The sequence below is a fragment of the Pongo abelii genome, chromosome 9 (assembly GCF_028885655.2).
Source record: "Pongo abelii isolate AG06213 chromosome 9, NHGRI_mPonAbe1-v2.0_pri, whole genome shotgun sequence".
Taxonomy (NCBI): Eukaryota; Metazoa; Chordata; class Mammalia; order Primates; family Hominidae; genus Pongo; species Pongo abelii.
This window is the reverse complement of record NC_071994.2, coordinates 71,110,517-71,124,710: the sequence shown is the minus strand read 5'-3', so window position 1 is coordinate 71,124,710 and position 14,194 is coordinate 71,110,517. Positions and strand designations below refer to the sequence as shown.

Here is a 14,194-nt window from a genome sequence, read left to right as displayed (position 1 = left end):
TCTCTCTCTCTCTCTCTCATTCCTGGGAATCGGGGGTGGGGGCGGGTGATAAAGAGAGGTGGGCAGGAGAGAAATCTCTAAGAGGAGACGGGACACATCTAGGGAGGGGGCGAGCCTGAAGGACAGTCGCACAGGGAGGGCAGAACTCCCGAGCCGGGGAGGGGGCGCACAGTCACCTGGTGGGACAGAGGCTGGCGGAGGGACGGGAACCCAGGCGGGGCGAGCCGCGGGAGAGTGGAGGGGCAGGCGCCTGGGCTGGGGGCGGGGACCAGGCGGGGCAGTGGGGCGGGGGAGGAGGGCGGCGGGAGCCTGAGCCGGAATCGCAGCGTGAGCAGGTGGAGCCGCGGTGGGAGCCCGCCGGGTCGAGCTGAGTAAGGCGGCGGGCTCGGCGGGGTCCATGGAGCTGCTAAAGCTGAACCGGAGCGTGCAGGGAACCGGACCCGGGCCGGGGGCTTCCCTGTGCCGCCCGGGGGCGCCTCTCCTCAACAGCAGCAGTGTGGGCAACCTCAGCTGCGAGCCCCCTCGCATTCGCGGAGCCGGGACACGAGGTGGGTGCCTCCCTCAGCCCCCTCCACAAGCTATTTCTCACTGTACCCCAGAACACTAATAGAGTCCCCCCAACGAGCTCCACACTACCTCCTCAAATGCCCACACCGTGCCCCTCATAGTACTCGCTCAGCCCCCAAACAGCTCCCCTCACACCTTCACCCCCACAGCTTACAACTTCATCATAGCTTCACACCACCTGGTCGGAACTCCTTCACATCCTGGTCCCCTGATTACACCTAGAGCCGCTGCTCACCCCAAAGCACAGCCCCTTCCCCAACACGCAGCCCCTCCTAGACACCAGTCAGAAGGCGAGGACCTCCTTTTGCCAACCCTGCAGATCTCCTTTTCCCTCTTACATCCAGTTCACAGAGCCACAACAGAGAAGGGAAGGAAGAAAGGAAGGCAGGATTGGGAAAAGAAGGGGGCTGGTTGAGGGAGGGAGCACTCTGGAAAGCTTGAATGGGAAGCTGAAGTTGTGATCACATCTGACACCCCAGCCCCCAGCCATCCCAAAAAAGATCCTCAAATCTGAATTAGGCTGGACACTAGGGGATGCTCCTTAGAGCTGCCTTCCTCCATTTCACTCCTTCTCAAACCCCTCTGCCTTCCTAGTTGGAGCTTTCAAGGCTCTATGCCCTCTCTCTTTGTCTGCAAGTAATGTCTCCAGCTATCTTCCAAGCTGTCTCTCCAGCCCTAGGCTAGGTGCTGGGGGCACAGGGCAAACTAGACCCAGTCTGGACCCTCATGGCCCATAGCCAAGTGCAGAGAGAAAACAAGCAAATGGAAAAATCACAGACACAATGGAAGTCCCATGAAAGGGTCTAAACTGTGGGCACCAAAAGAACTTCACAGAGGCTAGAACCTTAGAGCTGGGTCTTGAAGTTGAGTGGGCAGAAAAGGAAGGAGTGGGATTCTAGGTGAAGGAGCAACGTTAAGCAGAAGGAAATTTTTCTAAACTCAAGAAGGGAAAGTTGAAATAAATTGTAATCCCAGTATTTATTTACCCCACGAAATAATCTATGCTTTCTCAGCCGAGTTGTTACACACTCACACTTGGATTCTGTCATTCAGCCAATATTTATTGAACCAGAGATTGTGCTAGGCAGTGGGAATGTAAGTTGAACAAAACCAACACAATTCCTGCTTCACAGAGCTCAAAGTTTAATGGGTGAGACAGACAAGCAGGGGATTGCAGCACAAAGTAGAAGAGCCTTGATAGGGAAAAGATAGTGGGAACACAAGTGGAGCACCTCTAGCTCAGCCTAGCCTCCTTGAGAATTAAAGTTGGCCTCTTGAGGAAATGAGATACAAAGTCAAAAAAATTAGGGAGACTGGCTCTAAGCTTCCTGTTGGCAAAAAAAAAAAAATGTATATATATACACACACACACACACACACACACACATATACATATGGGAGAGCCAGCCAAGTGAACAGGCAGAAGAGGCAGAAAGCATCCCAAATAAAAGGACAAGATGTATAAAAAGCTCAAAGTTTGAATTCATGGCACTTTTATCCACTGTGACATAGTTTTGAGTGGCTAGAAGATATATCTTAAGAAGGGAATAATGAACAGGCTGGAGACCAGCCTAGAGGGTTTGCAGAGAGCCTGCTAGGCCTGACCATGGAATGTGGACTTTATCCTGAGGGCAATAGGAACTGCTAAAAGATTCAGTAGTACTACCAGGATTAGTTCTATAATGTGGAGAATGGATTGGAAGACATAAGATGGAAGGCAGGGGGATACTTTAGAAGGTTACTATATTACACTGGTCTGGGTGAAAGATGATGCTAGCTGAGACTAAGGTAATGGCAAGGGGGATGGAAAGAGGTGGATAGATTTGAGAGCCTCTTCTGGAAATGGAATCAACAGATTAGAAGCAGAGAGGATGGAAGAGGTCAAGGGATGACATTCAGATTTCTAACTTGGACAATTGAATGGATATTGGTGCTATAGCAATTGTATACAATGAGAAAGATAACAAAACAGCAGAAACAAGTTTGGAAGAGGGAATTATAAATTCAGTTTGGAACCCATTGAGTTTAAATGTTAGTGGGACATCCAGGTGAGGTTACCTAGTAAGCTGTTGAATCCAGGGGTCTGGAACTTACAGGAGAGGTCTGAGGTGGAAATACAGACTTGAAGAAGGTCTTTGCCTACAGGAGGTAGAAGCCCTAAGAATAGTTAAATCATAAAATTTTGTATAGAATGAGAAGAAAATAGGTCCTAGGTCAAGACTCTGCATAAGACCATTATTTAAAAGCCAGGCAGAGAAAGGAGAATTTATGAAGGAGATTCAGATGAAACTGTCAGAAAGGCAGGAGCTATGCCCTTCCAGAAAGCAAGAAAAAGAGAGTTTCAAGCAGGCTGGGGTAAGTGATATCAAATGCTATTGACATAAGTTACATAAATAAAAAACAGGACAGTCAGAACAGCATCCTTCACATTCAATAACAAGAAAATATTTAGGAGTTGTAGGTATTGAGGCTTGACTATGGTAAGTTAAAGATTGGGCTGGTGAGAGAGGGAGTTATGAGAAGTGAACCAAGGTATGTAGCCAAAACTTTGAAGAAGTCTGGTAGGCAAAGAAAGAGAGAGAAAGAGAAAGAAAAGCAGGATATTGCCAAAAATAGCAGGAGATTGAGGAAGTGGGGGGGCGGGGATGTGCGTACGTTTGTTATGTGTGTGCACGTGTGTGCGCACGCATTTTAGAACAAGAGCTTTTTAAAATGTTTGATGGTGATTGGGCCGAGAGAGGAAGATTGAAGGTACAGATAAGAAAGGGGATAGTCAACAGAGAAGATTCCCTGTGAAAGCGGGATGTGACGCAATTCAGAGCACAGGTGCAAAAATTTGCCTCACTTATCTAAATGCTCCTCACACATTTGGATGTTACCCAGCCAGTCACATGTTACACACAGAGACCCTGTTAGCCACACTCATTCAGATATTATCCCTGCAGATGCATAGGTTACCCAGGTTCACTCCAATGTTACCAATAGGAATTTGGATGTTACCACTTTATTCTTCTTATATAATCCATGTAGACTTGAGTATTACCCATGTTCACTCAGATAGTACCCACAGAAAGACAAATGTTACCACACTCACTTTAATATCGTCCGAAGTCATTTTGGTGTTACCCATCCATCAAACACTACTCACTTTCATATTATTATTATCCACACACAATCAGATATTACCTATGCTCACTTAAGTAAGCTTTTCCCAGATACTACCCATAAAATTACAAATACTACTCTCACATACTCAGATAATACCCACAAAAGCTTAAATATTACTTACATTCACTCAGGTGCTCAGTTATGTCATTTACTCAGATTAACATCTTTTTTTTTTTTTTTTTTTTTTTTTTGAGACAGTCTCCCTCTGTTGCCCAGGCTGAGGTGCAGTAGCATGATCATGGCTCACTGCAGCCTTGACCTCCGCAGGCTCAAGTGATCCTCCCACCTCAACCCCCTGAATAGCTGGGACTACAGGCATGTGCTACCACAAGTGGCTAATTTTTTGTATTTTTTGTAGAGATAGGGTTTTTCCATGTTGCCCAGGCTGGTCTCTAAATCCTTGGCTTAAGAGATCTGCCCACCTCAGCCTTCCAAAGTGCTGGGATTACAGATATGAGCCACCATGTCTGGCCCAGATTAACATCTTAATTTAGTTAACATGTTAACATCTAACATCTGTACTCAAATACTACCCATACATACTTGGATATTACTTCTGCTCAGTCAGCAATTTCTATCATTATTTGGATATTCCACTATTCACAAGTAGACCTCTGAATGTAATCTATGCTTCCTGAAGATGTTACCTACAAAATGTTATCTACAGAGAATTGGATATTAACCCTTGCTCTTTCAAATGTTACTATAGTGACTCAGGTATTATCTAAACTTAAATGTAAGCCATATTCAATCGGATATTACCTATAAGCATGTAGATGTTACCATTCTCCAGATATGTCCCACAGAAATAAGTGTGACTTTCACCTACCCATATACTATTTCAAAGATTAAAGTATGCCCAACACTCACTCTGATATTACCTACACACCCTTGCATATTACTTCTGCTTCCTCAGTACCCACTATGTGGATTCCCCCATTCACCCAGCCACTACCCACAGTCAGTTGGATGTGATCCCTGCTTATCATAGAGACAAGGGTATTACTTTGATGTCTGTGTGCATGGGTGAACAGATCAAACATGCCAGTAGAATGCAGAATTTAAGGCATCAGCTTCAGTGTGCTGTGGAGTTTTTCCTTAGAAAGGCTTGGTTTTCATTTTATGTCACGTTGTCTGGATTTTTGTGCTCATACTTCTCTGCCATTATCTAGACAGAACAAATACAGATCTTCTAAACACCAGAAGAACTGAACTGTCTCAATCTTCTGAGTCGCCTGGTCTGATGCCAGTTTTCCTCTCATCCCCAGGAAGATGATGAGATGATGCTCACGGGTAGACTAGCAAGGCACTTGTGGATGTACCCCAGCAGGTGCTATCTCCCATCCTTCTACCTATGCCTGTTTCCTAGTCACTGAAGCCACTGTCATCACTCATATTCCACCACGCAAATACACATCAATACACACACACACACACACACACACGCATACAAGTCTAATTCTGATTTATTTTGTGCATGACTTTTTAAACTAATGGATTATTTTTAGAGCAGTTTTAAGTTTACAAAAAGTACAAAGTGCCCATACACACACAAACACACATATACACAGAATTTACCCTATTATTAACAGCTTACATTAGTGTGGTACATGTGTCACAATTTATGAGCCAATATCAATACATTATTCACTAAATTCTAGAGTTTACATTAGGGTTCACTTTTTGTGTTGTATGGTTCTATAGGTTTTGACAAATGTATAATGGCATGTATCCATCATTACAGTATCACACAGAATAGTTTCACTGCCCTAAAAATCCCCTGTACTTCACCTATTTATCCCTCACTCTGCCTCCCCAAACTCCTGGCTCTAAAATTGCTTTTAATTAGAATTTTTCACATTTCTGAACTGTTCAACAGCAAAGACCTGTGGAGACAGTGGTGGCTGGAAATAAGATAATAGCTAGGAATGTCCAGTAAAACAGCAAAACACTGCACAGTTGCTGGTCATTTTTACTGGGACTTTGTCTTATAAATTTCAAGAGTCCCCAAGCATATTGTGAACTTTATAAGGGTGAGATTTAGCTCCATCTTTATGGTCCATCACAATTAGCCAAGGTCAAGGGCACACACATGGGACATCAGCTGGATGAATGAATGAGAAATTGCTTTTCATGCTTCACAGTACTGTACCAATTTGAGCTGTGGCAATTGCATCAATAATTAGTTAAAGAAAGACATCCAGAGGCAGATGTAAGCAAGATAATGGAACTAGAAAGATTAAAGAGGTGGAGGCTGGGGGTGGGAGGACAATGGATTTGGAGGAGAAACAGTGAGTCCAAGGTAAACCACCAGCTCTATTCTGAGTCCAAGGACCTCTCTGACAGAGGTCTCCCTCCTAAAGGTCCTTTATTCTCCACCATACACACTTACTCCCCTCAAATTTTGTCACCTATAAGCATTCCGTAATCCTTCCTTACAGAAAGAGGCCCAGCTTCTAAAGGAAATATAGATGGTATGCATATAAAAAACAAAAGTTATGCATCTGAAATCATAACCTCTCACTGACCCCCACAAGGACCTTCCAACATGTGTCTCCAAAAAGACAGAGGCAAAGAAGAAGAGAGGGCATGCTGGAGCACCTCTGCAGAGATGACGGATGGATGAGGAGGGGGAAAGCAGGTGCACTTCTGTCTTGAAAGACAGAATCATCCAAGATTCATTAACAAGCGTGTGTTGCCTGCCTCCTCTGTGCTAGGGATGATGAGTGCTAGGGATATACTGTTGAGCGAGATGGACCTTGCCCCTGTCCTCAAGAAGCTCTTCGTCTAGTGGGGAAGACAGAGAATTACATACATACTAATACAGTGAAAAATGCCATGGTTGAGTATAGAGAGAGGGAGAAAGAGGCATTTAGATTGAGATTTGACTAAGAAGGAGGCAGTATGGGCCGGGTGTAGTGGCTCAAACCTGTAATCCCAGCACTTTGGGAAGCCAAAGCAGGTGATCACCTGAGGTCGGGAGTTCGAGACCAGCCTTACCAACATGGACAAACCCATCTCTACTAAAAATGCAAAATTATCCGGGCGTGGTGGTGCATGCCTGTAATTCCAGCTACTCAGGAGGCTGAGGCAGGAGAATCGCTTGAACCCAGGAGGCAGAGGTTGTGGTGAGCCAAGATCATGCCATTGCACTCCAGCCTGGGCAACAAGAGCAAAACTCCATCTCAGAAACAAAAACAAAAACAAACAAACAAACAAAAAAAAAAAAACAAGGAGGTAGTATGATGAATAACAGAGTACTGCAGGAACAAACAGTAGGAGGCAAAGCACATTAGGGATCAGGGACTTGGCTTCTATTCTGATTCAGCCCCTTATCAGGTGTGTGGTCTTGAGCAAAGAATGTTACTGCTGAGTTCAATTTGGAAGTTTTTATAAATAGCATTTATTTGATGCCTACAATTTCTAAATAAATTGGTTTTTGTTATGAGAAAATACAGTTGTGCATTAACTAATGATGGGGATACCTTCTGAGAAATGCATCATTAGGTGATTTCATTGTGTAAACATCATAGAGTGTTTGTCACACAAACCTAGAAGGTATAGCCTACTACATACCTAGGCTATATGGTATAGCCTATTGCTCCCAGGCTGCAAACCTGTACAGTATATTACTGTGCTGAATATTGTAGGGAAGAGTAACACAATATTATGTATTTGTGTATCTAAACATAGAAAAGGTACAGTGAAAATACAGCATAAAAGATAAACCATCATACACCTGTATACGGCACGTACCATAAATGGAACTTGCAGGAGTAGATGTTGCTCTGGCTAAGTCAGTGAGTGAGTGGTGAGTGAATGTAAAGGCCTAGGACATTACTGTACACTGCTGTAGACTTTATAAACACTGGATACTTAGGCTACACTAAATTTATTTAGTAATAAATTAAACTTAGCATACTGTAACTTTTTACTTTATAAACTTTTTGACTCTTTTGTAATAACACAGTGTAAAACAAAAAACACATTGTATGGCTATACAAAAATATTTTCTTTTTTTATACTCTTATCCTATAAGCATTTTTCTGTTTTTAACTTAAAAAAAAGAAAAAAAAAACCTTTCTGTTAAAACAAAGCCACAAACACACACATTGGGCTACACAGGGTCAGGATAAATATTGCCATCTTCCACCTCTACATCTTGTCCCACTGGAAGGTCATCAGGGCAACACCACACATGGAGCTGTCATCTCCTATAATAACAGTGCTTTATTCTGGAATACATCTTAAAGGACCTGCCTGAGTCTGTTTTATAGTTAACTTTTTTTAAAAAATAAGTAACAGTATACTCTAAAATAATGATTGAAAGTATAATGTAGTAAATACATCAACCAGTCACACAGTCATTTATTATCACTATCAAGTATTATGTACATCATTGTATGTGCTAGGCTTTTATATGACTGACAGCACAGTAGGTTTGTTTATACCAGTATCCCCACAAACACATACATAATGCATTATGCTGCAATGTTACAATAACATAACTAGGTGATAGAAACTTTTCAGCTCCATTATAATCTTTTGTTGTTGTTATTTTGGGTTTTGTTTGAGACAGAGTCTCACTCTGTTATGCAGGCTGGAGTGCAGTGGCACTATCATAGCTCACTGCAGCCTTGAACTCCTGGGTTCAAGCAATCTTTCTGCCTCAAACTCCTGAGTAGCTATGACTATAGGCATGTGTCACCACACCCAGCTAATTTTTTATGTTTTGTAGAGATGGGATTTTGCTATGTTGCTCAGGCTGATCTCAAGCTCCTGGCCTCAGGTGATCCTCCCGCCTTGGCCTCCCAAAGTGCTGGGATTACAAAGATAAGCCACTGCACTCAGCTGTTCATTATAATCTTATGAGACCACCATCGTATATGAAATTTGTCATTTACCAAAACATCGTTATTCAGTGCATGGCTGTAGTTTTCAATTTGGGAGCTAAAATGAGAATCAGTCAAAGTATGGGGCTCTGGAAGAGAGGGCTGCAGCTTTGAGGCTTTCCTTCTCTGCAATCTAGGAGGCTCTGTCCCCTGCCCTCTCTGCCTTCCAGCTCTAATCCCTCTCATGCTGAGGCCATAGTTGTGAGTGATTCAGTCCTGTTCAATCCAATTCAATTTTATCTAAATCTGCTTGGCTGTGATGTGGTGGTCCAAAGATTAATCCATCTTTTAATAGACAATGACACAAAAGAATGGGGTCAGCCTCCCAGCCCCTCTGCCTCACACAGGTGTCCCTCTTATGAGCTCTGACAGCACCTTATACATCCTTCAGCCTCACTCCTTATCACATCTGTTTATGTATCTGAGTTTACTTCCCCACTGTGAGCTCTCAAATGGCAGGGATCTTGTCATGTTCATCTCTTTGTCCCCAGTGCCTAGCACAAAGGGAGTCCTCTGTAAATGTTTATAGAGTGAGAATGAATGTTTGGAGAGAATTAAAATACAAGGCAGAAGTAAAATAGGCTTTAACAGTTGTGTAAGAAACAGTCATGGGTCAGAGAAAGAGGAGAGTAATACCAAATGAGGTGTCCAGAAGGGCCTTACAGAAGAAGTAGCAGTCAATTTGAGTCTTGACCAACAAGGGATGAATAGGAATTCACCAGATACAGAAAATAAGCTTGTGATGAGGAGTGGAAGTTGTGAGGAGGGTTGGTAAAAGAGTATTCCGGTCTGAGAAACCAGCTTGAGCAGGGAGAGAGTCACAAGTGCAAATGATGCATTCAAGAAATTGAGTCATCCAGTGGCTTGCTTAAATGCCTGCAGTACAGGGAGGGGGTGGGAGAGAAAGAGGTCCCTTCTGGGAGGATCTTGATGATATTCTGAGGGGTTGCAGACAGTAGAGAGTGAGTGAAGTTTTTTTGTTTTTTTTTTTTTTTTTGCTTTTGTTTTTAGAGAATAAAGATATGATCTGATGTGATTCAAAAGGTAGTGGGTTGTCAACAGTGTAGAATACTCTAGGGGGGTCAAATAGAATAGGCTAAGAAAGGACTTTTGAATTTAGCAGTTAAAGATTAGTGTACTTGGGAAGAAGTATGCACTCATAGGGTACAGAATATTGTATTGTAATGGAATGAAGCGCAAATGAGAAGACACAAATGTCCTCTTAAGAAGTTTGGCTGCAAAAAGAAGGAAAGATTTGGAACAAACCTTGAGAAGAGACAGGCTTTCTTAAGGAAGGGCAGAGTTGGGCCAATTTAACCAAACCTCAAAGGGTTAGAAGGCTAAAGGATTCAAGTTCACCATTTACTGAGCAGTTCATTGGTGGGGAATGTAGGCATCTGGCTGGGTAGTGAGGGTTGGGGATAAGAGGGAAGGAGGGGGATTTGACTGAATGAAGGCTGACCCCCTACTGCCACCTCTCCCTTTTCTTACCCAGAATTGGAGCTGGCCATTAGAATCACTCTTTACGCAGTGATCTTCCTGATGAGCGTTGGAGGAAATGTGCTCATCATCGTGGTCCTGGGACTGAGCCGCCGCCTGAGGACTGTCACCAATGCCTTCCTCCTCTCACTGGCAGTCAGCGACCTCCTGCTGGCTGTGGCTTGCATGCCCTTCACCCTCTTGCCCAATCTCATGGGCACGTTCATCTTTGGCACAGTCATCTGCAAGGCGGTTTCCTACCTCATGGGTGGGTGAGACAACCACCCCACCCCCACTTGCCACTCTCCCCTCCTAAAGCTCTTGTGTAGGGGTCTTCCCCGGTTGGCAGGGAGGGGTGTGAGGAAGTCCCATTGATGGTTGTGTAGTGCAAGTTTCCTAGGTGACTCCCTCTCTCTTCCCTTGCTTAGGGGTGTCTGTGAGCGTGTCCACGCTAAGCCTCGTGGCCATAGCACTGGAGCGGTACAGCGCCATCTGCCGACCACTGCAGGCACGTGTGTGGCAGACGCGCTCCCACGCGGCTCGCGTGATTGTAGCCACGTGGCTGCTGTCCGGACTACTCATGGTGCCCTACCCCGTGTACACGGTCGTGCAACCAGTGGGGCCTCGTGTGCTGCAGTGCGTGCATCGCTGGCCCAGTGCGCGGGTCCGCCAGACCTGGTGAGCTTGCCCACAAACTATCCTAGGAATTCCTTTCTCACCCCTATTAGATGCTTACGACCATTGCCCAGAATCTTCCTCCAGCTTCCCGGAGAATTACCATGCCAATTCCTATTCCGCATCCACCACCCTGGAGTTCCAGTTTGGGTCCCCTCCCCAGTTCTCTCTCCCTTCCCAGTGGCACCCCCAAATCCTACTCTTACTTCAGGTACCTGGCCACAGCCCTAGAAACACTAGTCCTTGGCTTTTTCTCCATCTGTGATTATAGCTGGACAGAAACCCGAGTGATCTGTCTGTGTTGCCTGCAGGTCCGTACTGCTGCTCCTGCTCTTGTTCTTCATCCCGGGTGTGGTTATGGCCGTGGCCTACGGGCTTATCTCTCGCGAGCTCTACTTAGGGCTTCGCTTTGACGGTGACAGTGACAGCGACAGCCAAAGCAGGGTCCGAAACCAAGGCGGGCTGCCAGGTAGGGCTGGACCACGTGAGCAAAATCTGGGAGAGGCGGAGCTTTGGAGGGCGACGGGGCCTGCTGGAGTGGGTGGGGCTAAAATGAAGGTGAGAAGAAAGCTGGAAATGGGGTTAAGCTGGGAGCGGAGGTCAGGTGGGAATTGGGCTGGAGATTGGGAGGACTCGCCTTTTTCTCTGACCGCCCGCCCTTTGTGCTCAGGTGCTGTTCACCAGAACGGGCGTTGCCGGCCTGAGACTGGCGCGGTTGGCGAAGACAGCGATGGCTGCTACGTGCAACTTCCACGTTCCCGGCCTGCCCTGGAGCTGACGGCGCTGACGGCTCCTGGGCCAGGACCCGGCTCCCGGCCCACCCAGGCCAAGCTGCTGGCTAAGAAGCGCGTGGTGCGAATGTTGCTGGTGATCGTTGTGCTTTTTTTTGTGTGTTGGTTGCCAGTTTATAGTGCCAACACGTGGCGCGCCTTTGATGGCCCGGGTGCACATCGAGCACTCTCAGGTGCTCCAATCTCCTTCATTCACTTGCTGAGCTATGCCTCGGCCTGTGTCAACCCCCTGGTCTACTGCTTCATGCACCGCCGCTTTCGCCAGGCCTGCCTGGAAACGTGCGCTCGCTGCTGCCCCCGGCCTCCACGAGCTCGCCCCAGGCCTCTTCCTGATGAGGACCCTCCCACTCCCTCCATTGCTTCGCTGTCCAGGCTTAGCTACACCACCATCAGCACGCTGGGCCCTGGCTGAGGAGTAGAGGGGCCATGGGGGCTGAGGCAGGGCAAATGACAAGCACTGACCCTTCCAGACACACAAAACACAAACCACAACTGACACAGGACACCAACACCCAAAGCATGGACTAACCCCAACGCACAGGAAAAGGTAGCTTACCTGACACAAGAGGAACAAGAATAGAGCAGTACACAGGAAAGGAGGCATGCCTCTGATATGGGACTGAGCCTGGCCCATAGAAACATGACACTGACCTTGTGTAGACACAGCATCCCTAGCAGTGAACTATTTCTACACAGTGGGAACTCTGACAAGGGCTGACCTGCCTCTCACACACACAGATGAATGGCACTGATTGTTATAGAGACTGTGGAGGCCGGCACAGGACTGACTCTGGGATGCTCCTAGTTTGACCTCATGATGCCCTTTCCCAATCAGCACTGAAAATACCATCAGGCCTAATCTCATACCTCTGACCAACAGGCTGTTCTGCACTGAAAAGGTTCTTCATCCCTTTCCAGTTAAGGACCGTGGCCCTGCCCTCTCCTTCCTTACCCAAACTGTTCAAGAAATAATAAATTATTTGGCTTCCTCCTGAACTTCCTGTCTGGATTCTTTTGGGGCAGGTGAGGAGGCATAGGATTTTGCAGTATCCTTCTGTCAGGTCTCTCCCACTGTTGCACACTGCTGTGCACAACCCCTTCCCAGAAAGCCTAGCCTCTGAGGTTCAGTGTGGCTGTGCATATTCTTTCTGAGTTTTCATCCTCTACCTACATTCCAATGTTGTAATAGCTGTGAATGGGGATGGAAAATGGCATATTCATAACATATCATGATTCCTGATCACATTATCCCAAAGTGGTGCCACTGTTAAGGTATTATATTAATGGATGCTTATTAAATTTTGATGAAAAGATAAAAGAGGAAGCACTGTATAATAAGACCAAGTTTATTCAATGTGTGTTTGAAACACCAGAGATCAGACCATGACAAGTATACAGAAGTTAATTAAAGCGTAGGGATTTTTTACTGTACTGTCTTCCCCGGTGTCAAAACCTGGCCAAGATTCTGCCAAATGGAAACACTTTTAGTAGCTACAACAAAAAAATCTGAATAGGAGTCTGAGAACCCAGTCTCCCTTTTACTATAAGAATGATCTAGCCCCAGAGACAGGCAAAGACCAACAATATCACCTCTCCACACACAATGACAAATGAGGAAGAACAGGAACTGAGGACCTCACTAAGGGGACATACATGGATAATCAGAGGCATAGTATATTGGAGGAGGGGTCTTTTGATGCTTCATCTTGTAAGAGACAGGGGAAACTGAGGCCCAGAGCAGGAATGTAAGCTGCTTAAGGTCATACAGTAAGTTAGAGCAAGATAGAATAATGGTGTTGAAGTAGACACTGGGCTGGAGATGGGGAAGAAGACCCACCCATGAGGAGCAGAGACAAGTTTTGTGGGGCCTAAAGTTTATAAAATTGGTGCTCTTTTTTTAAGAAAGAAAAAGAATACAAAGTTACAGATACAAAATTACTGGGACCCTGACCAGGGCCTTGAAAGGGGCCTGTGCAAGTGATGAGCCCTCAATTTTAAGCCTCATTCACTTCCCAGCCAATATGCCTCTAAAGTACACCCATTAACTATCCTGGAGAAGGCTGCATGGAGTAGAGGACAGTGAGAAAGGAGAGTGGTTCTTCTGTTTACCAGTGATGGGGTTGCTTCCATCCATTGTCTCTACAGGATTCTGGGCTGCAAGAGGCAGGAAGAAGGAAGAAAAGGAGGGAGAAGGCGTTCCAAGCTGTCAACTATGACAGGGATGGTTAAAAATAGAATCCCAGCTGGTCTGAGGAGCTGCAGGCAGATATTGGGCCTTTCTTTCTCATGCCAGCTTCTCTGTGGGGTGGGAATAGGCTGGCCCATAGGCTCCCTAGCACTCCACCGTTCCTTCTAGAGACTGCCTGGGGCTGTTAGCCCCCTCTGGCTGGAGCCTGGGCTCCAGATGACCACGAAATGGCAGCCTGGAGCTGGGTAGGGGAGGACTGGGTCTACAGAATATTTTTACCTCCATCACCCCACTCCATGCCCTATCCAGCTGTCAGATATGAACTCTTGAGCTCCTTCCATCTATTTTCCGTTTCTTGGAATCTGATAAAACATTTCAGGTCTAGATTTAATATCACTGTCCCCATGAAGTCCTACTTTGTCATTCTGACAAAG

At 45.8% G+C, this 14,194-nt stretch overlaps 1 protein-coding gene across 2 annotated transcripts; it reads left to right on the top strand.

Annotated features, from left to right (window-relative positions):
- The first annotated feature begins 306 nt into the window (after nt 1-306).
- Nucleotides 307-12,568, top strand: CCKBR (cholecystokinin B receptor). 2 transcript variants are annotated; one of them, NM_001135362.2, is given in 5 exon segments: nt 317-548; nt 10,123-10,374; nt 10,535-10,784; nt 11,093-11,250; nt 11,452-12,568. In NM_001135362.2, coding segments are annotated over 2 exon segments (645 nt in total). In that variant the 5' UTR covers nt 317-548; nt 10,123-10,374; nt 10,535-10,784; nt 11,093-11,138; the 3' UTR covers nt 11,985-12,568.
- The last annotated feature ends 1,626 nt before the right edge of the window (nt 12,569-14,194 follow it).

Coding starts and splice junctions, on each gene's coding strand:
- CCKBR (XM_024254698.2), top strand. CDS start 398: ATGGAGCTGCTAAAGCTGAACCGGAGCGTGCAGGGAACCGGACCCGGG. Junction 549..10,122: donor TCGCGGAGCCGGGACACGAG/GTGGGTGCCTCC, acceptor TTTCTTACCCAG/AATTGGAGCTGGCCATTAGA. Junction 10,375..10,534: donor GGCGGTTTCCTACCTCATGG/GTGGGTGAGACA, acceptor TCCCTTGCTTAG/GGGTGTCTGTGAGCGTGTCC.